This window comes from Psittacula echo (genome assembly GCF_963264785.1).
Source record: "Psittacula echo genome assembly, chromosome: 4".
In the NCBI taxonomy this organism is placed as follows: Eukaryota; Metazoa; Chordata; class Aves; order Psittaciformes; family Psittacidae; genus Psittacula; species Psittacula echo.
This window is the reverse complement of record NC_137738.1, coordinates 116,908,163-116,934,062: the sequence shown is the minus strand read 5'-3', so window position 1 is coordinate 116,934,062 and position 25,900 is coordinate 116,908,163. Positions and strand designations below refer to the sequence as shown.

General features: G+C 41.7%; 1 protein-coding gene across 1 annotated transcript in view; it reads left to right on the top strand.

The window, feature by feature from the left end:
• The window catches only part of PLCB1 (phospholipase C beta 1), a gene marked incomplete at its 5' end in the record, with an annotated part of 398,924 nt that overhangs the window by 273,459 nt on the left and 99,565 nt on the right, over nt 1-25,900 (top strand). The window contains 3 exons of the mRNA XM_080615239.1: nt 6,821-6,967; nt 14,818-14,975; nt 19,127-19,209. Of these exons, the coding sequence (XP_080471365.1) occupies nt 6,821-6,967; nt 14,818-14,975; nt 19,127-19,209 (388 nt within the window). The remainder of the gene's footprint in view (nt 1-6,820; nt 6,968-14,817; nt 14,976-19,126; nt 19,210-25,900) is intronic.

Genomic DNA, 25,900 nt, shown 5'->3' with positions numbered 1-25,900 from the left:
ATTTAAGATATCCTGGGGAACCACTTGCTAAGAAGCTGCTTTGCTGCAGGTGAAAGGCTGAATGCTGGGGACATTTGTGGAGTCTCCTAGATGAGCTTCCTCATCTTTCTGTAATAAAGGATGATGTTTGGAGGCAGCAGGTGGGAGAATCACTGACAAACTCTGCCAGGCAACTGGCAGATGAAGTTGAGCTTCCAAATTAAGTGTGGGGGAGAAAGGGGATTGTGTGCACACTGCAAAACGACTGCTGGCATGTGCAAGTGGAGTGCAAGCAGAGCTTAAATCCATACTGCAGGAAAGTAGTGCAGGGGTAAAGCTAGAAGTGGATTTGGGTAGGTCTGTATGAGTTTTGATTAGATTTGTGTTGTGGAATGATGCCATGGGGACTTCATCGTGTGAATAACAGTTTGCATGGGCAAGCAGGGGGTTCTGACTGCGAGGGTGCTTTCCATGCGTTTCATACCTAGAAGGTAAGGGGTAAAATGTTCAAAAGATAAGGAAAAGTCGAGGTCCCTTTCTTTCAGAACCTTCTTTCCCATTTCAAGGCCAGGTTGGATGGAGCTTGGAGCAACCTGATCTAGTGGAAGGTGTCCCTGCCCGTGGTAGGGAGTTGGAGCTGGATGAGCTTTAAGGTCCCTTTCAACCCAAACCATTTGACAATTCTATGTCTTTGGAGAATGAATTTTGGAGGTATGTCGCTATATAAATATGGAGGAAGGCGTGTAATGGCATCTCCAGACTCTTCAGTGCCTCTAGCTCTTATAGGTTTTTAATTCAGATTCTGTTTTAGATCACATAAAGGTTTATATAGTTCATACACAAGTGTTCAGCTACACTGCTGGGAATGCATGTGATTAAGAATACATGAGACGCTTTTGTATTTTTCCTCAATACTTGCTCTTTCATTTTACAGACCTCCACTGCACCATAAAAACATTAAAATCAATCTGTTATTTATTTGCCTTGCACAAAAATTCACTCAGCCGCTTCTGCGCGCTCTGACAATCAAATATCCCGCAGCTGACATTCATCACAGGTTTCTTTAGTGAGGCCGGAGGAGAAAACATACCCACGTTCATCATCAAACACAACATCCGAGCATCTTCCATTCAGTGTAGGAGCGGGGTGGGTTTGACAGACTTTGCAAGTCATCCAGCTGCGGCACGTTTGCTTCTTGGCGAGATGCACTGAGACAGCGCTCGTCCTGCGAGCGGAGCGGATTTGCACTCAGTTGGAAATGGAACAATTGATTAGAATATCCCTATAATGTTCCCTTTCAGGCTGTACCTCTCTTGTTTTCTGGGCTGTGGGTGCCCGGGCGCTGGGGCTGCAGGGCCTCTGTGGGAAGAGGCCACGGTTGATGCTGCCGCCCTACCACAGGGCACAGCCCAGCCCCTCGGCCATCATGGCAGCACCTCAGGGGATGTGGGTTTAAAGAAGGGCAAAATGATGCTGGCAGCAAGGAGTGAGGGAAGAAGTGTGAGGAGTGGCCCTGTGAGCCCAGAGGGGCTGCAGACTGAGGGCAGCCATTGCCCTGTTACCAGAAAGCATTCCAGTGTCACTGCTGTGGGAGTTAAGTGTTGAACATTTAAATAGACCAGACACCACAGGAAGGAGGAGGCATATTAATGTTTGTGCTGTTGAAGTGTTTTGCTAAAGCACTACAAAGTGACCTCATAGGGAAATTCTAATTAATCAGATAAATTAGAGGCGAGATATTGGAGGGTAAGGGAAATGTATTCTTGCACTTGTAAACTCCAAACCCCAGAGAGGAAAGAATCTTCACTGAGTGCTGTAGCTGTTGACACAGCTTCTGTTATGGTTACATCTGTGTTTGCTCTTCTCAGTCTGGCTTTGCCAACATAGCTAAAAGAGAGTCATCTGAAGTCTCGTCTTTCTTTGCATTGCGTTTAGAATTACTTAGTAAGGTCTTGAACCAGGCGTTATTGAAGTTGATGGTAGCATTTCAACAAACACTAGTGAGCTTCAGGTCTGCCTCTGTCCTTGTAAGTGACATCAGATCAATTTAGTGTGGCAGTGATGAGTAAAAAAGACAAGTTAGTTCCCTAATTTTCAGTATGTAAAGCACACTGGTTGGTTTGCGAGTTTCATCAAACACATGGTGTTCAGATGATTTTAAAGCACTGTGTGCAAGAAAACGGGAATCTGTCCTGTCCCTTTGTCTTTGTCTGGCCTGTTTCTTTTCTCTCTAACTTGTTATATCCAATCATGTAGATCATAGATCATAGAAAAGATCATAGAATAGTTAGGGTTGCAAAGGACCTTAAGATCATCCAGTTCCAAACCCCCTGCCATGGGCAGGAACACCCCACACTAAACCATGTCACCCAAGGCTCTGTCCAACCTGGCCTTGAATGCTGCCAGGGATGGAGCATTTACAACTTCCCTGGGCAACCCATTCCAGTGCCTCACCACCCTCTCAGTAAAGAATTTCTTCCTTAGATCCAATCTAAACTTCCCCTGTTTAAGTTTGAACCCATTACCCCTTGTCCTGTCATTACAGTCCCTGATGAAGAGTCCATCCCCAGCATCCCTGTAGGCCCCCTTCAGATACTGGAAGGCTGCTCTGAGGTCTCCACGCAGCCTTCTCTTCTCCAGGCTGAACAGCCCCAGCTTTCTCAGCCTGTCTCCGTACAGGAGGTGCTCCAGCCCCTGATCATCCTCGTGGCCTCCTCTGGACTTGTTCCAACAGTTCCATGTCCTTTTTATGTTGAGGACACCAGAACTGCACACAATGCTCCAAGTGAGGTCTCATGAGAGCAGAGTAGAGGGGCAGGATCACCTCCTTCGACCTCCTGGTCACACTCCTCTTGATGCAGCCCAGGATACGGTTGCTTTCTGGGCTGTGAGCCCACACTGCAGCCGGCTCATGTTCATTTTTTCATCGACCAACACCCCCAAGTCCTTCTCTGCAGGGCTGCTCTGAATCTCTTCTCTGCCCAACCTGTAGCTGTGCCTGGGATTGCTCCAACCCAGGTGTGGGACCTTGCACTTGGCATGTTTAAACTTCATAAGGTTGGCATCAGCCCACCTCACAAGCGTGTCGAGGTCCCTCTGGATGGCATCCCTTCCCTCCGGCATATCAACTGAACCACACAGCTTGGCTTGGTTTATCATTAAATCTTCTTAATATATGTGCGAAGATAAAAGGTGACAGCTGTAATGGAAGGTACTGATCGCAAATTCCTTTTTTTTTTTGGCAATGTCTGTGGTAAATCTGTAATATGCTAAAGGAAACAGAGACCAATCTCACTAGTAAATCGAGGCTATTTCATTTTGGTTGACTGTCCACCGAGGGTCGGCCTCTCTGCAGTTGGCCTCAGAATATCATTGACGTTGGTCACAAACAATATACTCTTTAATATCCAGGATACAAAGTCCCTTTGACATCTGCCATCTCCATTGCACAGTCAAACTCTCGCTGGTGCAATATTGGCTGTAATTGAACTTGCAAATTGCTTCGCATTCTGAAATGCTGACTGCTTAATTATGATGGGGAAAGTAGCATTCTACAGCCGCGAGCTCAGATAACTTTGTAATTCAGAAGCTATGTAATTATACATGTGAATAATACTTGCTCTGATGTATGTTAATACCAGCACAATATGCAGAAGGACCGCTCTGCAGACGTGATCTTACTTCAATGTGGAAAGGAGCAGAAGCAGAATAGACCACAAAATAGAGAGAAGGGAGGAAATTCTGGCCCAGGCCTTGCTTCTTTTTATCCAAAAGCTGTTCAAGGTAGAATTGTGGAATGGTTTGGGTTGGAAGGGACTTCGAAGCTCATCCAGTTCCAACCCCCTGCCACAGGCAGGGACACCTTCCACTAGACCAGGTTGCTCCAAGCCCCATCCAAGCTGGCCTTGAACACTGCCAGGGATGAGGCAACCACGGGTTCTCTGGGCACCCTGTGCTAGTGCCTCACCATCCTGATAGTGAAGAAATCCACCCAAACAGGCTTCAAGAGGTTGTACAGTTCAACTCCCAGCTCAACCCACAGGTTTTCCATGGTGTTGTCCTGGTTCAGCAGCAGCAGTCATTTTTTCGCCTTAGTAGCTGGTGCAGCGCTGTGTTTTTGACTTTCGGCCTGGGGATAATACTGATAAAGCCGATGTTTTCAGTTGCTGGTCAGAATGTTTACTCTGACCAAGGACTTTGTGAGTCTCATGCTCTGCCAGGGAGGAGGGGAAGCCGGGAGGAAGCAGAGACAGGACACCTGACCCAAACTAGCCAAAGAGGTATTCCATACCACAGCATGTCATGCCCGGGAGGTAGAACTGAGAGTACCCAGAAGGGCTAGAGCACTGCTGGGTGCGGGCAAGTTATCGGTCGGCAGGTGGCAAGGTGTTGTATTCTCTTCCCTTGTTATTTCCTTTATCATTATCATTATTGGTGGTAGCAGCAGTGGTTTGTGTTATACCTTAGTTATTAAACTGTTCTTATCTTAATCCGTGGGAGCTGCATTCTTTCGATTCTCCTTCCCATCCCTCCAGGAGCAGGGGGAAGAAAGGGTGGGGGGAAGTGGGCTGTGTGGTTCTAATTTACGGCCTGGGTTTAAACCACTACAGGTGTATTGCCCAGTCAGTTTATCCTTAGCTTCAGGTCTTTATCTGAAAAGCAGGGACTGCAAGGACCCTGTTTTTCAGGCATACTCTGATGGTAAACACAGAGATTGCTTTGAGATGTTTGAATACTATGCTACATGAATCAACCTCAGTATTTGTATAATAAAATGGAACCCTTTGTTTCCAAACACTGTGATTATGATGCCACATTTTTTGAGGAATTGTGTTTATGAAAGCTACTATGTTTCATTTCAGCCTGGAGCAGCAATGGCAATGCAACTTTAAGACTTCCAATCTGGCTGAAAGGGGCATATTTAAGACAACACAGAGATATGACTCTCATCCAGAGATGACTCTGGATAAGCTTTCTCCAACATCAAAAGCTGTAAATCACTGTAACGTGACATACTTTGCTAGTTCCCTGTGTAGCAGCTATCCCATTTGGATCTTACCCATTTTTTCCTGTATGATGTTACTAGTGTGGTTTGAATGTACACCACAGACCATATGTATATCCCAGTGAGCTCGGTGCAGCGTCTTTCTCTTTAATGGATTTTAGCTCAAAGTAACTCTGTGATAATACCTGATATTGTTCACATTCATAACGCCTCTCTAGTAGGTTCACACAGCAGATAGGTTGTTCAGAAAGTTTTACTTTCATGGAGAACCTCGGTGCTGAGTTTCTTCCTGATTTCCTCCATCATACATCTGTTCTTGTGCAAAGGGAAGTATGTCGGCCTCTGTGGCTGAGTTATTACTCTATAAGAAAGCAGCTGTGGAGCCTGACAAGATTACACTTAGATTGCAGTCTTAAAATAGTGGATGGACTTGAAGGTTTTCCTTCCAACCATCATACAATTGTTGTCATAAGAATGAATGATAATTGCATTGCTCTGTATTGTCAGTGCATTCTTTGTGGTATGAATAGGTTCATTTAGTGCCACCATCTTGGGTTGTTATGAAAATGAGACATCTCAACTTAAGACTGTTGCATCTTTTCCTCTCTGATTAAGAGCCAAATCCTAGGGTCCAAGCACAGATTTTAAGTAAATGTTGTGTTTGCATCCTATGGTTACAAGCTTTACAAAAATGCTATTACTTTTTCATAAGCTAGAAAAATATCTGCAAGTTTATGTGATTTTAGGATTAAAATGGATTGACCCTAAAAGGAGATAGTAGCAGAGTTAGGAGTAGATCTGATTTCTTCCATTATTCAATGCCAAAGTCAGTTGCCATTTTAAGAGATACTATGCTGAATATTTTGGGCTGGGGACAAGAGGTGAGAAATTCTCACTGTTGAGAGTCAGATGCTTCAAGATTCATCAGAGCTTTGGGAGATCTGTTTTACTACAGACAGTAACTTAGTTAACTAAACCTGTGTGGTTGAGGAAATCTACAGATGAGATCTAGACAGAAATACCAGGCAAAGAAAAATGCCTCAGATTCATTCAGTTAAGCATTACTCTTCAAATACAGACTACTGGATTATTTCTTTTCTTAGTCTAAATGTACCAGTTGACACCCTAAAATCAACTTTATGTAGAAGGCTTGACAGGGAAATTCATCCTGATGTAATAAGCACAGCTCCACTGAGATGAACGGAGATATTTAAGCTGAGGATGGAGCTCAGCTTTCTAATTTGCCAGCAGCGTATGAAATGATCATTTACATTGGCACTCCAGTGAGAAATGAATTGAAAGACAAATATAAAAATTACAAAGCAAAGCTTAGTTCCCACTTGAAAGGTAGTTCATTTAGTTTGCTTTGCTTTGCTTGCATTCGTATACCCATTGACTCACATTCAGAGAAGGTCAAAGCTACCTGTTCCTTTGCCCGGTGCTCTGTTTGCTGGTTTCTGGGTTTCCTCTGGAAAGCAAGCTTTCTTTTTCCCTAGAAGACTTCTTTCCTTGATAGGCTTTGGTTTATTTTCTCTGTTCTTGTAGCCCTCTGTAAGTCTGATTCCCCACTGCCCTTGAGTATCTGTAGACGCTGATTATGAAATTAATCATCTTTGGTACAGGCAAAGGGATGTGTGTTACCTGCAACTAATAGGGTTGAAAATGAGGTAAGAGTAGTAAAAGAATACAGGAATAACTAGATGAAGGCCAGTCTGATGATTATATGATCTTTCACACACACCCTTGTGGAAGCCTATGTTGAGCATTATATCTGTGAGTTACAAAATCCATACTTGAAGTTAATTGGTGCTTTTCCTGGATCTGTGTTTCTCTCAGGACAGATATCAGTGGATGGATTTATGCGATACCTGAGTGGAGAAGAAAACGGCGTTGTCCCACCTGAGAAACTGGATTTAAATGAAGATATGTCTCAACCACTGTCACACTATTTCATCAACTCCTCACACAACACCTACCTCACAGGTACAGTGTTAGAGAGATCTGATTTCTTATCTTACAAAAATTCATAGCATATTTGCAGTGATACCATAAAATGAACTAAAAGCATCAGTAGTGATCAATGATGAGCTTAGTTTTCAGGGGAGCAAGGGTAGCACATGGTTGTTGTTCTAGCTGCTACACACATACATCAAATACACTTTTATTACACTTTTTATATAGGTGGGTAGCAGCTGTGTTATGTAAAGGTCTGGTCTGAAACCCAATGAAGTCCATGGAAAGTTTCCCTCTGTTTAGATAGGATCCTAGATTATGGTCCTTTTTTGGGAGGAGAAAGAACAATGTACTTTTTATGACAACTAAGGAAAGCCAAACAGCTATGCGAAGCAGAATATGGGAAAGATCTCTATAGCTAATAAATTTGCCCCTAAACATTAAATCTGACAGTTTGTTGAGCTCCGTGAAATCTCTTTAATTCAGAGATTAAGAGAGGTCCCAATATGGCACATAGCTTTCTGACAGTCCGTTTGTATCTGCAAGGAATGGAAATCTGATCTCTGACTATCTAATGGCTGAGCTGAAATTGGTAGGTGCTGTCATGTGTTTAAAAAGGCTGAGAACCCATAAGCTCCTATTAATTTGAATTAATGAGTCTGAACTGCATTGTTTGCACAGCAAAGTTAACAATGCCTTAAGATTCCAAAAACCTTAGAGAGTTGAGGAATCCAACTTTAGGCACTCATTTTCTAGTCTAAGATGCTGTCACCTTGCAAGAAAATAATTGTAAATTTGCTATTTTAGTTTAGTTTATGTAGGAACAAACATTTTTGAGAAGCAGATGTGCACAGGGAGTTCTTCCCTATTTGATTTGGTGTTCACCTTGTCTTGCCATGTTTGCTAATGATTTAGCATTATGATAAAAAAGAAGAAGTAATGCTACAGTGTATGCTAAACCGTGGCTTATGGATAACGTGAGTTTTTAATGTTATTAGCTCGCCTTAACTGACCCAAGGTCTTTAGAATGCCAGTATCCCAAAACCTAAACAAAACCATGCAGTGGTGATGCCCAACTTAAACAGACCACTTGGTAGTTACTTTCATCTGGTCTGTGTTTGTTATAGCACTTTCTACAGCACCTTCTAGTGCTTTCATAAGTGAATGAGCTGTCATTGTTTCCATTAGACACCATTTTTCAGAGGTTTATATCTTGGCTGTGAAATATGTTTTGTGCTAAAAACTTGTCATATAAGGATTTGGCTTGACAGCTATTTTGTTTCTCTAAATTAAAAGGAGTGAAAGTCACTGTGGCCACTTTTAAGTTATGATTCCAATATACAGAAATTTATACTTGTTGGAAGAGTACAGATGTGTCCAAAGGAAAAGCAATGCTTAATAATGATATTTTGCAGGCCTCTTACCTCCAGGATGGACTTTGTTCTGTCAGGGAGGATTAGGGCCCACTTAAGGCAAATGCTGCAGCTTTTCTGGAAGAAAACAGTAAAGCTGTTGAACTCATGTGGGATGCATAGGCCCACAGGGAGGGCAGACGATGCAGTTTAAAGTTGGTCTGAAGAGATAAAACTGCTCTCCCCTCTACCAGCATGAATTTATAGCCAGTACCATACCGCCGATTTTTGATCAGGGTTGATCAGGACAGTCATGTTCTAAAGCTCTAGAAGCACAGAAGCCAAAAACCTCGAAGAATTAAGGAGGGGAGTTCATGATTAATCCAACCTAATCTAAGTGTTTTAACTGCACAAGTGACGTATTGAATTACTGCAGAAGAAGGAAAGCTTACTTTGAAACTATCCAAATTCACTTTCAATTGTATGTGACAGTCTGCAGATCATCTCAGATTGCATCTGCAATTTTCTTTGCCTGCATTTGTAACTCATTTCAGAAGCTACATTTAGAAGTATGATCTTCAGTCTTGATTTAACATGACATTCCTGGGTTAGTAAGTTGGGGGGAGTAAATCAGAGTAAACTCAGGGAATAGTGCAAAATAAGTTGGAATCTCTTTCAAATTCCGTTTCAGAGTGTGTATTTTCACATTTGCAGGCACAAAACACGTGTCCTTCTCTTTTAGTGGTTCATTATGTTCAGTAACTGCGTGGCAGCTGGCCGACAAGGGGATTAATGATTTGATTTTGATCTGCGTATTACTAAAACTGACACCCTTAGCTTTTGCTTTGAGGCTAGACCAGATACAGCAGTCACGTTGCCATTTGCTTTCTTCCAGCAAGGACTTAGCAAAATGAATAAAATGAATAGTGGCAGACTATTCTTCTTCCCAAGGTTTCAAAAGGGCTACTCAAGTGCTCATGGCTTTGGAAGGGAAGGTTCGGTAGCACCTCTGCCCTCTCTGGACATGTGAAATAGCATGTAGTCATGTAATAATTATGAGGACACTAAGAAATCCATTCAGTCTAGCAATACTTTACGATTACTGTGCTTAATGCCCTACCAATTATCTCTCGCTTTGTTACTTTTCAAACCCAGAAAAAGCATGCACCAAGAAACATTATAGCATAAAAAGAAACATGTGCACACTCTGAATGTATTTTTAATTATGCTGATCATTTTCCTAGCCTTTGATAGAAACCCTTGGCAGTACATCAAGCCCTGATTATTTATTTAGAAGTGTTACTGCTTTCTTTTTCTTAGGGAAATGTAATTTTTAAGAGCGAAGGTAAAACTCCATGAAGGAAGAAGTGATTTATAGTGAAATGTCATCTTTTGGAAACTTTGTTTTACTGTCTCTCATCTTTGTTCTCACTGCTGTCGTATTCATTGATTTATTGCTTTGAACCCGTAATGTGCGACCCTGCATTTTTTCTGGTTTCTCACCAGTCTCACCTCAGGTTACTGCTGTTGTCACAGTGGGGAGTGACTTTGCAGCTTTTCTCTCAGCAGCACCCAAAGTCAAAGACAAATGATGATGTCTCATTATCAGAGCTGCACACTTTGATGGCTATGAGCATCTGTGAACGTGGTGGTGTATGTGAAATGCAAAATATGACAATCACAAGCCTTTAACGTATGTTTTGTCTTCAGCTAAAAGGATAAACTATAGCCGCAGTAGGTTGCAGAGCTATCAGTGTAGTACACATAGCCAGTGTGGGGCTGTCCCATTCACCTTCAGCATCTGCTTCCCTCCTTACAGTCCAGTACTTTCAGTTGTCTCTAGAAAAGTGTCTCATGAGGGGCACGTTCTCATCATCTTTATTGCTGCTGTGGCCTCTCCTTTACTGTCGTCCAGCTTCTCTGGTCTCAGCAATTCCTCAGTTATAACTGTTGCTGCACTCAGCGTTTCCTTGTAATCTTCTTCACCTTCAGAGCCTCCAAAGCAGTTTCTTCACAGTTTCATAGAATCATAGAATGATTTGAATTGGCAGGGACTTTGAAGCTCATCCATTTCCACCCCCCTGCCACGGGCAGGGATACCTTCAAAGTTGCTCCAAGCCCTGTCCAACCTGGCCTTGAACACTGCCAGGGATGGGGCAGCTTCTCTGGACATGCTGTGCCAGTGCCACAGCACCCTCACAGTAAAGAACTTCCTAATGTCTAATGTAAATCTCTCCTCTGTCAGTTTAAAGCCATTCCCCCTTTTCCTGTCGCTACAGGCCCTTGTAAAAAGTCCCTCTTTAGCCCCTTTACATATTGGAAGGCTGCTGTAAAGTCTCCCCGGAGCCTTCTCTTCTCCAGGAATACAATTGGCTTTCCGGGCTGCAAGTGCACACTGCTGGGTCATGTAGATCTTGCCATGTTTTCACATGACTGCTATAGTTTTGACAGCTGAGTGTTCATAATAATACTGTTAAACCCCAGTTTATGTTTTTGTTGTCCTAAGGGGTACCTGCCTTCCCTTTCCAGGCTCACCAATGCCAGTTCTCTCTTTCTTAAGCCCTATAATAGGTGAGGGAATTTTTACTTCTAAAAGTGACTGGAAACCTTGTAAAAGAGAGAAAGAAAAAAGCCCAAATGCATATATTGTATCCTTAAGGCAACATTTATTATTCAAATACACATCAGCAACTGACACCAACATTTCTACAGGCAGCTTGTGTCCAGTAGCAACAGAGGTGAACATAAAGAGTTTAAAAATGCATTGTTAGGTGTGATCGGAGATAACTGGACTTTCAAGAAGGAGAAGAAAAGTCAAGATCATGAAAGTGTTTTGTTTCCTTTAAGTCACATTTCATTCACTACTGCTTAGTGAGTTTTCAAGATCCCCTGTTCCTTCTCTGATTTACCTCTTTAGGCCAACAACTTGAAGGACATTGAGATGAGGGATATGGTATTTGAAGCATCTTGAAATGAGTAATACATTATTTTCTAAACCTCCTTCTTAAAGGAGGGTAAAACTGTGTTGAGGATCAGGAAACCTCTCTGACTCCAATAGTAGCATTTGAAGATGTTCAAATAGCTGAAGTTGTAAGACAAAGATGCAGAGAGCCAGCAGCAGGGGACAGGCTCTGTAAATAGGTTCCTGCAGGTCCCACTCCCTCACTGCAGTTGTAGAGATTGGGCTGGTAAAGCAGTGTCTTTCTCAAGTGGATCCCACAGCTGGGGCAAGGGCTACACCATGCACCCCTTGCCAGAAAATGTCCATCCCGCAGCCCAGCTGCAGCGTTGGAGCTGGTGTGGATCTGCTATGGGTTGAGCAGGATTGCAGACCCAGAGGCTGGCCAGACCCAGCCCTCCTGGCATACGCAGGTGTTGCATCTTCTGCTTGGGTAGGCCTGAATCAATACTGACAGCAAGTGTATTCCTGCTGCTGGCTGGAGCGAGCCTGACTGCACATCCTGCTTTGGTCCAGTGTGAAATGTTAAAAATAGCAGCCATAGGGTGAGACTTAGGTACAAGCAGTAGCAGAACGTGTCACAGTGTGGGGTCTAATTCTCTTGTCCTGTGCATGGCAAAATGGCTCGGAAGGAAAAGAAATTCAGATAAATGTACTGTGTCTAAAACCGATTCAGCCGCCAGCACCTTCTGGTGCTGCTGGAGTCAAGAGCCAGGCTCCCAGCAGTTCGGGGCTCTGAGTTTGCACATGGCAAACTACAGCCTATGATCCGGAGCACTGACTGGATTTGCAGGACTTGCCTGAAGAAAGGAGGTTTAGCAACTCGTGTTTGTGCATGGCAAAGGGAGCATGCTGGCCCTTCCTGCTGGGAGAACGTGGTGCCATGGGTGTGCCAGGGGGCAGGAACAGCCTGTGTACCTGAGTAGTGAAGAGTGAGGTGACCCCACATACATGGATCCAAATATCCCCCAGGTGTGGGACGATGCTTATCTTAGAATGGTAACTAGATTTCAATTCTATGTATTGCAAATAACTTTCACTTGGAAAAACAGTGATGAACGAACCCCCCAAGGGTGCGGTTGCTGAGAAATGAACAGCTTGAAGTTATAGATCTGTATGCAGAAACATGGGTCATGTCCTCAGCTTCTGTCAGTCAGCACAGGCTCATTTTGCTTAGGCATGAGTTGAAGCAAGGTTTTGCCAAAATCTGTTTTTCCTTATCCGGTGTAGGGTGATGGGATACAGCTATGGCATTACCATAGATGCTGTATGTGTTACAGAAGGGAAGCCATAATGCTTTCAATTTTTGGTATTATAAAATTGATCTGTAATCAGGATATGAAAACTACCATACTGGAAGTATTCCCTTTGGTGTCTGTGTTAGCCCATTTTAGAATGCATCTATTTAAGGGCTGGTTTGGAAAAGAGAAATAAGAAACTCAAACCAGAAACTGATAACTGATATGTGCAGAAAACCATTTGAGGGAACATTCCTGATATTCTGTATTTCAGAACAAATAAACTCTTGAGACTATTAGAACATTTGCTAGCATTTTGCACTGTGACTGGGAGCCTTTCTGAAGATTGAATGGTTTGGAGGTTGAATATCCTCTTATCCTTAGCAGGAATCCTTCCAAAACGTCTGAGCCTTATTAATAAGGTGGTGTGGAGAAGTGTCAAATGGCAAGTGAGGCGTCGTGACTTACTTAAGCACTTTTGAAGGTTAAGGATCTTGTAGTCTGAAACGCTTAGCAATAATGATGGCCAGCAGTCTCTCAGGGAGTACAGCAGAGTTTGTTAATCATAAACCAGTTTGTTAATCCAAATTCAATGTGCTTTGAGGGAAAAGAACAACAACCTGAAAACAGGTTTTAAATTGAATGTAGTTTTTCGGCAGCAGAGTTTAGCAGATCCATATAATGAGAGCAAAATGTTCACAAGCAGATGCTTAGGGATGAATACACAGAAATTTGTGCTGTTGTACCCTGATCCATGCTCATGCTTGTTTGCATCCTGCAAAGAGCCACTGCTTAACCCAAATACCAAAACTGCACCAACATGGCTTTTGTGTGAGTAGAGATCATCTGCCATAATCAAAGGGGAAACCAGGAAAAGATAAGTAGAAATGAAAAGGCAGGTTGTCACTTTGCTGACTCCATTTGGCTTTTCAGAACTTTCCAGAACTGACCAAATTCTTCAGTTATTGACATCTATTTCCCATTGGTTCCACTAGGAGCTGAGGAATCTTTTGGGATTTCAACAGGAGTAATGTTAATGCCTTGTGGAGTGTTTATGGTTGCTCCAGCTCATGTCCCAGACACAAACAAGAAACAGGAATTTTCAGACAGAAAGGGTTTTCTGTTACAGTTTTTAGTGAATTTAGTGTGATTTAGTGAAGCAAAACCCAAAATGGATAATTCCCAGCATAAAACCTAACCACAGAGAAGATAAAATGAGGAGTGATCTGCATTATATTATATACTAATTTGAATAAACTATTTATACGTCCCCCATCAGCAAAGATAGCTTAAATTTAAGCTTTAGCTTAAATGAACTCACTGCCTCCTTAAAATGCCAAGTGAATTCCCTTCTAGAAATCCAGGAAGGCCTTCTCAGGAAGTCTGCTGGGAAGCAGGAAACTTCATCCATGTTCCTCACATGTAAAGCCTTCTTTTCCACTACCTTCACCTCCCTGCTGCAAGACATTTGTATGCATAATAACTGGAATCAAACCTGTTGTAGCAGATGAAGACATCCTGACTGAATATTCTTCCCTGAATACAACTGGACTTCTTTGTTGGTTTATTTGTGGGTTTGGGGTTATTTTGTACTTCCTGAGTTTGGGAAAAGCTGAATTTTCCTTGTTTATTTTTAGATTTTTATTGTGTCATTGTTGGAAACTGGTAGTTCAGTTAAATTCTCCCTAGGTAATAGAATCATGAAATCAGCTAGGTTGGAAAAGACCTTTAGGATCGTCAAGTCCAACCATTATCTCAGGTCTGCCAAGACTGCCACTAAACCGTATGACTGAGGGCCTCATCTACATGGGTTTTGAACAGTTAATAATGCAGTATCACCTCAGGAAATTCAACTGACCAACTCAGTGTGGTGATGAGTGTATTAAATATAGATTTGAGACCTCTTCATGGTACCACCTGTACTGAATGTATTGCATGTTGTGAGAAAATGTGGTCTGGCTATCCTGGGTCACCTCTGAATTTCGCATTGCTTGCCAAAGGATAACAAAGTCTTTTAGAACAAAGTTCTTCCCTTTCCCTTACTTTTCCTTTTCTGTATTCAGTGATGTCCATCAGAAGTTGTTGAATTGGTTTCAGTCAGTTATTTCTCCTCACTCACAGCATTTTAACTGAGGGCAGAATCCAAACCATGACATTGACTTTGCCTAACTTATTTCCATTGCAGTCTTACGCTTTCTATGTGCCTTTGAGTGTTATTCGTCTCAGCCGAGGGTAGAAGATCCTGTTAACTCTGATTATTATTAGATCATTTGTATTTATTCCCAAGGCCCCAAATTACTTCCCTGTTTCCATATCCTTGTGCTGTTGTAGCTGGACAGCTGGCCGGTAACTCATCGGTGGAGATGTATCGGCAAGTGCTTTTGTCAGGCTGCCGCTGTGTGGAGCTGGACTGCTGGAAAGGACGAACAGCTGAGGAAGAGCCGGTCATTACACACGGATTCACTATGACAACTGAGATATCCTTCAAGGTACGGCTGTGCAGCTCACTGATCTCTGCAGCTGGTGAGGTTTCTTCCATGTAAAATGCATCATAAATGCATTGCTAGGCCATAACTGTGTAGGTGGAAGGGAATAGAAATGTGAAGGCAAAAGGATACTTTAAGAGGAGGTTTCAGAACCTGTGCAGAATCATAGGAAGAGAAGAGTTGCAGGATTTGGGCCTTGCACAGGAAGAGGTTCTTGGTTATTCTGGCAGTCAAAGGAAAAAGGATTATATGGTGTGATAGTCTGTGCCATCTGGGGACTGGGCTCAGTGCCCAGGTCCATACTGCTGTGCATGTCCCTTCAGTAAATCTCACAGGGAGAGAAACAGGGTAGAGCACAGCCGAGGCTGAAAGAGCAGATACTGCTACCACAACTGGTTTTACACAGTGTAAAATGGGTCTGTGGATGAATCTGGATCCAGGAGGATGGGGAGGAAGGACGGGTTTGTGTTACAGCTCTATAGCATGCAGCAGGGAGGAGAGCTGAGACGAAGGCCACAAGCATTTGAGCAGCAGTAAGCAATGCATCAGTGTACTCTTTCTCTCTTCTCTGCCTGGTAGGTGGGTGTGGAGGACAGAAGTGCTGAACTGAGGCAGGAAACAGCAGCTATCATGGAAAACTCTTCAATTTGCAAGCCTTTAAGTTCCTGTGAGCAGAGAAGAGGCAACTCATGCCCAGATGGGCAGGTCCCACCCACAGGGTCCAGACACTCAGCATTATAGTCCCAATTTAAGAAATGAGTAGCATGTGTGCAGTGTTACCCTTATCCCTGATAGGTGGGATCAGATCTGAAGCACTGGAGGACGAAAAGGAAAAAATTAGTATCTTTGGAGATTGCAAGGGAATATTTGTGTCATTCAGACCCTAAATATATCATCTGTATTACTGAATTCCATCTTCCATTTCCTTTCTCTATAATGAAAGGTAGGTACTATACCCTTAGCAATAACTTTAAATTGTTATCTTCCTGTTATTCTTAAAGATGCTTTTAATCCAGAGTGTTAGAGGGGCATGATGGAGGTGTTCTCCTATAATACTAAGATTGGTACTCAGCACAGGTTATAATGATAATCAGGATGTCATTTTTCAAGTGTGAAGAAATTATTCTTCATCTGAGACACTAAGTCACTACAGAATTATATTTCTAGACTTGCCTGTGTGCAAGATGATGTGGAAAAAAATGATAATGGCTGAATTTGGTAATGTTATAGGTGTTAAGTGTGGCTTCTCTGCTAGCTACAGCTTTGAAGCATGTCTCCCACACTTGAAGCGTGATTGTTGAGGGGTTTCTTTTGTCTTCCTGTAGGGAAAAAAGCAAACAACAGTGCCGCACAGACGGAACACCACGTTTTACTCACACCAGAACGCTCTTTTTCTCTATTTCAGTTTGTTTTCTCTGACTCTTCACTGATGGAGTTAATCACAGGAAAGCATCAAACAACCGTCTTGCACATTTATTTACTTTCTAGTTCTGTTTATGTGAAGCCAATTGTGTGTATAGGCACAGAATTTGGCTACTGAAGGCCCTTTAATTAAGCAAGATAGCTCTCAACTCCTTTGGTCAGGAGCAGGAATTTAAAACAAAGTTAATCTGATTCTTAAAAGGATCACGGGCAGGAATGAGGATTATCCCTGGTTACTTGGATCTGTGACCCTAGACATTATGTCTGCAGGATTGATACTAGGAAGTATTTTGAACCTACGCAGGAATATTTCATCTGTCACTTCAGGGCAAGTGGTTTTTCCTCCACGCAGAAAAATGTATTGACTGCTGGTTTCTTTTCAGCACTCCAAGTGTGCTGTTTGGCTGAGAAGGAGCAGAATCATAGTGAAATAATGTCAGAAGCGTGTGAATCAATACAGAGTGATCACTGGGTCTTGAATGCTGATTCATTTATCAGCTCGCGTTTCGGCGTGACCAAGGCACCCAGTGCTTCTGTTTGGTCTGTCAGTTTTCATTGCCTCAGATAGGCTTTATGAAGCATGGAGACAGAAGCAATATATACTCCTCCTCATGTTGATGTGGGTTTTGTGGGCTTTTTTGTTTGATTGGTTTTCATCCTGCTTCATGGCACGCAGAAAGCAATACGGTTTTTCTCAGCTGCAGATGTTGAGCTGCTGCCAGGGTGAGATATTATGGGGAACTGACAGTATTTTCCATGCCATAACCAGGAATCTGTGTGTGTGCATTTTATATATACCTGGGAGATACAGTTCAGGTGAGTCGTTCTGCAGCTGGCGTCAAATATGCAACTTACCAGGTTGTTCCTCTCTGACCATAGAGCATTTGCACTTACATTTGAATGCAGTGCAAGGCTGAATCACCAGCACCCCTGTTTCTCCACTGAATCAATGAGTGAGCTTCTCATCCTTAGATTTCATCTGTGTAATGCTGATTTTACTCTTCCAGGTTATTTTCCCCGGGCATGCTGGATTTTATCTCTTTGCAGATGAGATGGCGGTTGAAAATAAATGTATGGTTTTACTCCACAGCTTGAGCAGTGTGTAGGAGCAAGAAAGGCATCAGGACTGCTTTTCAGCAGTACTTATTATATCCAGCCTCACGTGTTCTTAAGTATGCATGATCCTCCATAACCAAGGGGTGGGTGCCAGCAGTAATGATCTGGGTGGAGAGCATCAAGATGGGAGGACTCAATATTTGCAACCCAGTTCTCAGCCCTGCTGTTCCCTTGCAATGTCTGAATTGCCTGAGATGCTTTTGACAATCCCACTGCTTCTGGACAGCATTAGGGTGGTACAAGCTTTTAGCGATTTACTGGAGCTGTAAAGAAAGTGTGCACCAGGAATCATTCCATCATGCATTCTCCCATAGGAGAACTGCAGCTGTGAAACTGCAGCTTCCTACCGGCCTTCATCCAGCCTTCTGCATCATTTACTATTCTTCCAATAACTGCTTTGCCTTTCTTTAAAGACTACGAGTGCTCTTAGGTGAAGTGCATGATTAGTTATAGGTGAAGCATTTAAATATGTGATAATTGCAGTTATTAAATGTAGTCATTCACCACCTATGTGTGCTGAGAGAGCTAGTTTCTTGTAAGACAAGAGATACTACAACAAGTTGTGCATGAGCTGTGTTTTGTTGTAATTGCATGAAGACTTTAACTTTTGTTTGTATCCTAGCTCATAGCAGCAAATCTTGAGATGGCTTTTGCTGTCCTTCCAGCCTTGGATTCTGCAACCCAGCATCTAGGAAGTGGATTTCCTACTGTTATGCATGAACCTTTACAACTATAGAAAATGACCAAAAGGAATCCCCAGAGGAGGCTTGTTTGAAATAAATCTTTTAGGTTTTGGCCCTCCTTATGATTTGGGAGGGAACAGGCTCTTGAGTTCTTACAATCTCTAGCGTTTGACAGCAATGGCTATGAGAAGTCTTCAGTGTTTTATAAGCTCTTATGAAAAAAGATTTGTGTTTCAATAGGGAAACACTGAGTAATTTGTACCCGTAAGTGCATTACTGCATTGTGCACCCCACTAAAATTAGTGTTATCAGATGATTTCTTTACTAGGTTTACAGTTGTCGCGTTCCATCGGAGCTGAAAGGAAACCCATGTAGAAGTTTCAGTTTCTGAGCCTTCTGTTTGATAATTACTCTGCAGCCAACTCTTTCAACCAAGTAATGTTTTTCTGTCTTTTGCCTTAAAGGGATTTCTCTCATCAAAAAAAGAGGGAACTAAAGCTTATGAGATTAACAAAGGATTTTATGGATACGTGCTCGTGCTGATGATGTTTAAAAGAAATGTATTTGTCAGAGCATGCTTATTATTATGCAAAATAGTTCATGAAAGTCATAGCTTCAGGCATGGAACGGTTCCCCACAAAGACTCTTTTCTGTTTAAACTATTGATTTAGGCAGACATAAGTCATTCCTTGAGAAATGCAGTGCTTGAGGCTCATCAGGCAGTTTGGAGATTTGATTACAGTTCAGGTTGAAGAATTTGGTTGCTGCAAAAGCACATTCCAGAGCTTTCTGGGATGTTTAGAACAGAAGAGCTGATTTCAGGTAGTTTCGGTACGATTTCAGACCTCTTTGGGTCTTTTCTGTCTTCCAAGGACCAGCATCCGGTTTCTTTAAAGACATAAATTTGTAACTGTATGTATTCTGATTCTTTAGGAAGTAATAGAAGCTATTGCTGAATGTGCATTTAAGACATCGCCCTTTCCAATCCTCCTTTCCTTTGAAAATCACGTGGATTCGTAAGTAATTACCATGTTTTCCTGTTTGGTGCTATATTCATTGCAAGGTCTGAACACAGAATCATGTATGCACTTGTGACAGTTTTATTGTATGACATGACCAACACCTCTTAGTCCAGAAAACCCTGTGTCAGCCTGTGTAACCAAGATGATCAGAACGAATCAGGCATGTTCTTAAAAACCTTCCTGAATTAGAAACTTCTATAGGAAAGAGAGAGTTTGAATAAGAGACAAACTGTGTTAACTTTATAGTGTCAGTATGTTCTGCTCTACCAGTGCTTCATCAGAGAAAAAGAAACTCTACTTCACCTCCTTATGACCCTATTCTATGCTATAAGCAAATTCTGTGAACACAATTTCATCTGTTTCTTGTGTGCTAGATGTAGAGGCCAAAATCATAGATCAACTAGGTATCCAAAACAGGTGCTGTGGATGGCCAGGAACTGTCCTGTTGCTGCCAGAAAATACCCATTTGTTTAAGCTGTTTTATTTTCCTTTGCTTTTGTTTGTTACAAAAAAAAAGGACAATTTTTCTTTGTAAGAAAAGAAAAAATAAGTGAGAATACTTCTAAATTTATCTCATTGATCTATTTGTTACTATTGTTATTATAGCTCTTATTTTTCCTAAGTTTGACATTAACTTCAATTTTGGCTATAGAGACCACCTAGCTCAGAATGGGGTGACACTGATTCATTTCAATTGCCTTTTCCCTTTTGTTTTCTGCTGTGAAAACATTTTCAGCAATTCTGGGGCCAGTATGGACTGAGAAACTTTAATGTGGAATAAAAAGTAATTTTTGGGGCAGCTCTGATTGAACACAAATCAGAAAAGATGGTGGCAGTTCTGTTTCTTGAAGAGGAAAAGGGCGAGTGCTAACCGCTTTTCCATTGGTTTAGGAAGAACCTACTCATAAGGGAAGGAACTGGGAGAAGCAGCCATGAAGGAATGTTTTTAAGAACAGATCTGACAAAACTGATCAAAAATTATATAGGTAGAAAATGTTAAAATCTGAGAGCTGGCCTACACTGCCTGTACACTACCTGTATATACAGATGTGGTGCTTAGGGACATGATTAAGTGGTGAACTTGGCAGGGTTAGGTTTATGGTTGGATTTGATGACCTTAAGGGTCTTTTCCAACCCAAGTGATTCTATACCTTGCAGTAAAAGTTTACCTTTTGTGGGCAAATCTGTGATTGCCCTGCACACATTTGAAGGCCATATGGTTATGATTCAAACAGCTACCTGTTAAATCCTGCCTAGTTAGTCCTTTCTTCTTCTGAAAGACCCCACAGATACTGTATGTATTTAGTTTCTTTCTTTAATCAGTCCACTTCTTTCTTTTTGGTGTAAGTTATATCACTTTGGACTTGCTTATGCTCACGTCCTGCTATAGGGTTTAATACACAATGCTCTTCTCAGAGTTTCCAGATGCAACCTCTGGTCTTTAGACTAAAGATCTTAACCATCATTCTTCAATGCATTATATTTTGTATTTATTCTTCCATATTTGTTAAAACATACATTCACTGTGTTACTATAAGGCAGAGAAAAAGCAGCATGCAATTTATTTTAACCATAGGGGTTACATTTTTTCCCCTTCAGAGTCATTAAGACACCTTCAGCTATTCCAGGGTTGATCTGTTCTATTTTAGGCCAGTAAAGAACTTAAGAGTTATAAGATAAATTCCTGTCAGATGTAAGTTATGTACAAAAGTGGCTTTAAAGCTATAAGATGAAACCCTGTCAAAATTAAGGGTGCTGTGATTCTGCAGGAATTTGTCAAAGAAGGAACAGAGTTACTGCTGTGTTACTCTGATCTTTACAGTTTGCCCCACAGAAACTATTGAACCTTTCTCTCCAGAGAGCTCCAGTGATGGATTAATGAATTATCCTGAAGTGTGTTATTTGATGTCCTTTTCCATGCATTGCTATGACAAAGATTTTTAGCACAGCAAGTTTGCAAAACCAATATCAAGTATTTTCTCTTTCTGAGGCTTTATTGCTATTTATTATTTGCTGCTGCAGTAAATCATCAGATTTAATGTGTGTGATTTCTAATTTTGCTTTGGCTGAGAATAATTTCTAGTTATTTTACCAACTGCTACAATTATCCCTTCATTTCTTCACTGGTTGCTAGAGAAATCTGCAATTAGTCATGCCACTCACAGAAACCTTCACTTAATTTCATGGAATGTTCCTTTTGTCGTTTCATTTACTTGGAATGTTGTTTTCCTCCTAGATCTTAAAGATGGACTTTCCCTAAAGCATTAACAAAAATTACAACTGCTTTTATGGAATTGCTGTCAAACAAATCTTATGATAGCAATTCTTACTTTGGAGTGAAAGGTTTTTCCTTCCAGTTTTCCAGTTCCTAGAGTCAGTACTCATGTGTGAAATATTGGTCCTTTTGGCTTTGGTTTAAACCAAAAGATGGTTTTAGCCCGTGTTCTGTATGCATGGCTTTTAAACAGACTGTGTTTATCAGAGGTAAATAAGTTTTAGATCACCACCACAGGTATGACAGTGTTAATCACCATGGGACTTAAAATGCAGTTTTTCTTCTTTCTGGTTCTTTTTGTCCACATAGGAAACAAATCACCGATTAGCACACAGTGTTAAATCAACTCATTTTGCTTTCTTTCAATGCTTTTCCTTGATATAATACCTTTATAGCATATGAAGAATTTTGTTTTACTATAACTGCACTATGTAGTATATTCATTCTTGCTTGGTTTTATACATTAAAAAGTTTAGAAAAATGGGAAAGCATATAACTTTTAGACTAGATCAAACTTTATGTCTGCCATCATATATACTGACATCAAAACATGAACACTGGAAAAAGCAAGAACTTAGAAAAGATGTTGGTAGATTCCTGACAAAACAGTGGTTAAAATGTGAACTGTAAGGGTGGTGAGGCACTGGAATGGTTGCTCAGGGAAGTTGTGGATGCTCCATCCCTGGCAGTTTTCAAGGCCAGGTTGGACAGAGCCTCGGGTGGCATGGTTTAGTGTGAGGTGTCCCTGCCCATGGCAGGGGGTTGGAACTGAATGATCTTAAGGTCCTTTCCAACCCAAACTGTTCTATGATTCTGTGATTCTATGTGGTTCTATAAAAAAGCAAAGGAAACTTCCCTGAAAGTCTTACAAAGACCTCAAGAAGACCTTGACATTGAAATTGAGCTTGCAAGAAGATAAGCAATCTGCAAATCTGAAAGCAGACACTCTGTAATTACAAATGCACTGATGATATAGCAAAAAGGTTAAGTGATCCTTGAGCAGTATCCATATAAGATTGCTTCCAAGATTAAATTTAATTACAGTTATTCATAATGCTGGTTTCTTGCTGGAATAGTTATTTCAAACAGTAACAGGGTTTTTATCACTTTCTTCCTCCACTCGAAATTATTTTAGACTCTTCTGGGAAGCATCTGTGTCTTTGTCTTAGGCAGAAGAAATATCTTTGCAGAAGTGCCAATAACATAGCGTTAGGAGCAGTAGTGCCAAAGAGCATCTCTGATTGACCTTCATAGTAGGCGTAATGCAAACACAGTAAAACAAAGTACAAGCTATACATTATTGGCAATGAAAACATTTCTTAATGCTGTTTGTATTTTCATTCCTCCAGGTGTCTCCTTTACCCTGGCACATTTGGGGGGACACATATAATTAGTCTGTGTGCTCCCCATCCATGTCTGCACAGTGAAAATCATAAAGCAGATAATGTCAGCTCTTTTCAGGCAATCAATTCTCATTACAATACATGAATGCTGAGAGAATTTCCAATAATAGTAGATTTGGACCAGGAAATACCTGCTTTTTGTTTCATAACACAAATGGGGAAATATGGTGGTGTAGAAAAGTTGCTATTTCAATCTGTTGCCCTGGTTCATGATTTTGAAAGAAGAGAAAATAAATAGAAACATATTCCTATTTTTCAATACTATAATAGTAATGCTTTATGTATACTATTACTAAAGATCTTTCTCTTGAAACAATACATATATATATAACAATACATATATATATTACAAAGAGAGAAAGCACACAAAACCCTACCACTCAGTTAAATGCTGGTACACCTAAATATGTTTCATTCCCTCTTAGGAGCTGTCAAAAATACCTGTGCATATAGTCCAGCTCATAGCAATAAGTAATTTTGTAATGTCAAGTCTTTCCTAAATTTGCCTTGTCTACTGCTGTAAGAGTCACTTTATTGTATTAAACCCTATTAGTTTTTCACATCATTTTCCGTTTCCTCCTTCGCCCCCGGGATGCGGTGGCACTGGAATTTATGTGCTAACCCCAAATACTGTCACATTACATTTTTCTCTTTTGCAAACCTGAAAGTTCTCACTGTGCTCCCGGAGGCAAGCAGGTAATTACACCTAGAAGAGCAGAAGGATTTGTTCCAGCTGTGGGGATAGTTTGAAAATGACTAGATTTAACTCTTACATATTTTCTTCGGATCCCTATCAAGAGTTCCTTTTGGAGTCAGTGCGCCCATTTAAAGATGCCGATGTCACATCTAATAACTATGACTTCAGCAGTAGAGCTTTCTTGATTCAGAGATGTCCTTCGGACTTTCCGGGTTCTAAGAGCATGGGCTTATTCCAAATACACACTGGTGGAGAAAGCTGAACTCAAATTCACCATAATGACCCCTTGACCTATGACAAATACCCAGTCTGGTTGCTTGCTAGAGTGAGGTACCTTTATTTTCCTTGGTAGCTAGCGGTTAGAAATAGCTAACACCCTGATTTAATTCTTCCCATTGCCTTCTCCCTTGTGGGTTCTTAGTTCCACTGCCTTGCTTGTCTTCATCTTAATTTTCCATCCTCAACTGAAAGTGGCTTTTAGCTTTTTTGGTGAACGGGCTGCATGCAAATGCAAGCCTTCACAAAATGCTGCAGTGATTTAAACTGCATGCAGCACTTGCAAGGCTTTGTGGAGTAATTTAAAGCCTCCTTGCAATATATTTTGTCAGTGACTGAGCTAATGACTGATTCACCCCGGATCTGCTTCAGGGGACATCCAGAATGCTGATTTTGGGGAAATTACATTTTCTGATTCAGATGCCACCCAGCCTTTATGTCAGCTCTGGTTTAGCCTTGCTGACCCCAGCAAGAGCTGCAGTACAGGTGCTCACTTGGTAGCTAAGGACAAACTAGACACAGCAGTTGTTGTACTCCTAGTTTGCAAGAGAAATGAGCACTCCTTTTTTCCTTTACACCCAGCTCTAGTTTGTCATGAAAAAGAGCTCCATGGTAACAAAACCGCTTATACCATTTGTGTAGTTCAGTGATATGCAGATCATCATTAACAGTAGTGGAAGAAGTTATATTAAGCAATATAAACCTGTCCTTTTATCGAGACTCCTCAAAAGAGCGTCAAAAAGGGAAACTTATAAAGATAGCTAAGCTCCGATATTGCAGATTTTAAAGGGGCACGCATAACATAACTGCACATTATCCATGAATCATGGAATCAAGGAATTATTTGGGTTAGAAGGGACCTCAAAGCTCATTCAGTTCCAGTCCCCTGCCATGGGCAGGGACACCTTCCACTAGAGCAGGTTGCTCTAAGCCCGTGTGCACAACCTGGCCTTGAGCACTGCCAGGGATGGGGCAGCCACAGCTTCTCTGGACACCCTGTGCCAGTGCCTCAGCACTCTCACAGGGAAGAACTTCTGCCTAAGGTCTAATCCAAATCTCCCCTCTGTCAGTTTAAAGCCATTCCCCCTTGTCCTATCACAACATGCCCTTGTAAAAAGTCCCTCTCCAGATTTCTTGTAGGCTAGAACAGTCATCGAGGATTGTAGAGAAAGTGACTGTAGCACCAAGCTGCATTGTAAGATGATTTGAGTAGTATTTCTGAGCAGTATAACCTATCTTCAGTCCTAAAACTCCCATCACTGATATGCAGGAATGATTTAATTCTTAGGTTGCATTTGGGGAAAATGGTTATAAGTAGAGTTTACTGAGGTTCAGTTTACTTGGACAGGATGTGACAGAAACCAGTGCAGTAAATTACTGTGGTAAAATTTGACACTCTCTCTGATTTGAAATAAAGATTTTACGTTTTTAAAGAAGGAACCTGACTGCATACCCAAACTAGCTGAAATGGTCAGTGAGCAGCTTGTTATGGCATATAGATCCCCACTAAGGAGGCTGTCCTGATGTGTTTCTCCCAGTTACATGCACATGAGTGCAGTATGTAATTACATGCATATAAATTGTAGTTATGTCCAAATTGACATAACACACCTTAGCAGAGGCACAGTTACGTCTCAGCTATGACTTCTGCAGTGAGGGTATATGGGGGTGAGTGAACTGGGGAGGGCAGTGGGTGCTTCGGCATGGAGCGCAGTGCAGAGGCGCAGCTCCAGGTAGGTCTGTGGCTGGACGGGCTGTCACACTGCACAGGCTCAGCACCCACCTCGCACAGGCTTACAGAAAGGATGGGGAAACGTGCTGTGTTTTGGCAGAAAATCTACAGTAAAACTGACTGCACTTTAGAAACGTGCAGTGAAACTGGCTGCTTCTGTACCAGTGCCTGTGACTGATGCAGCTTTGTGGGTTGCGAGACCCAAGTAATGCCTTCTGCCCCTTCTTCTGTATGGCTGTGCCTTATAGACAGGGTGATGCCTATACACTTGGCTTGGCAAATTTAACAGAGACACCTGCACA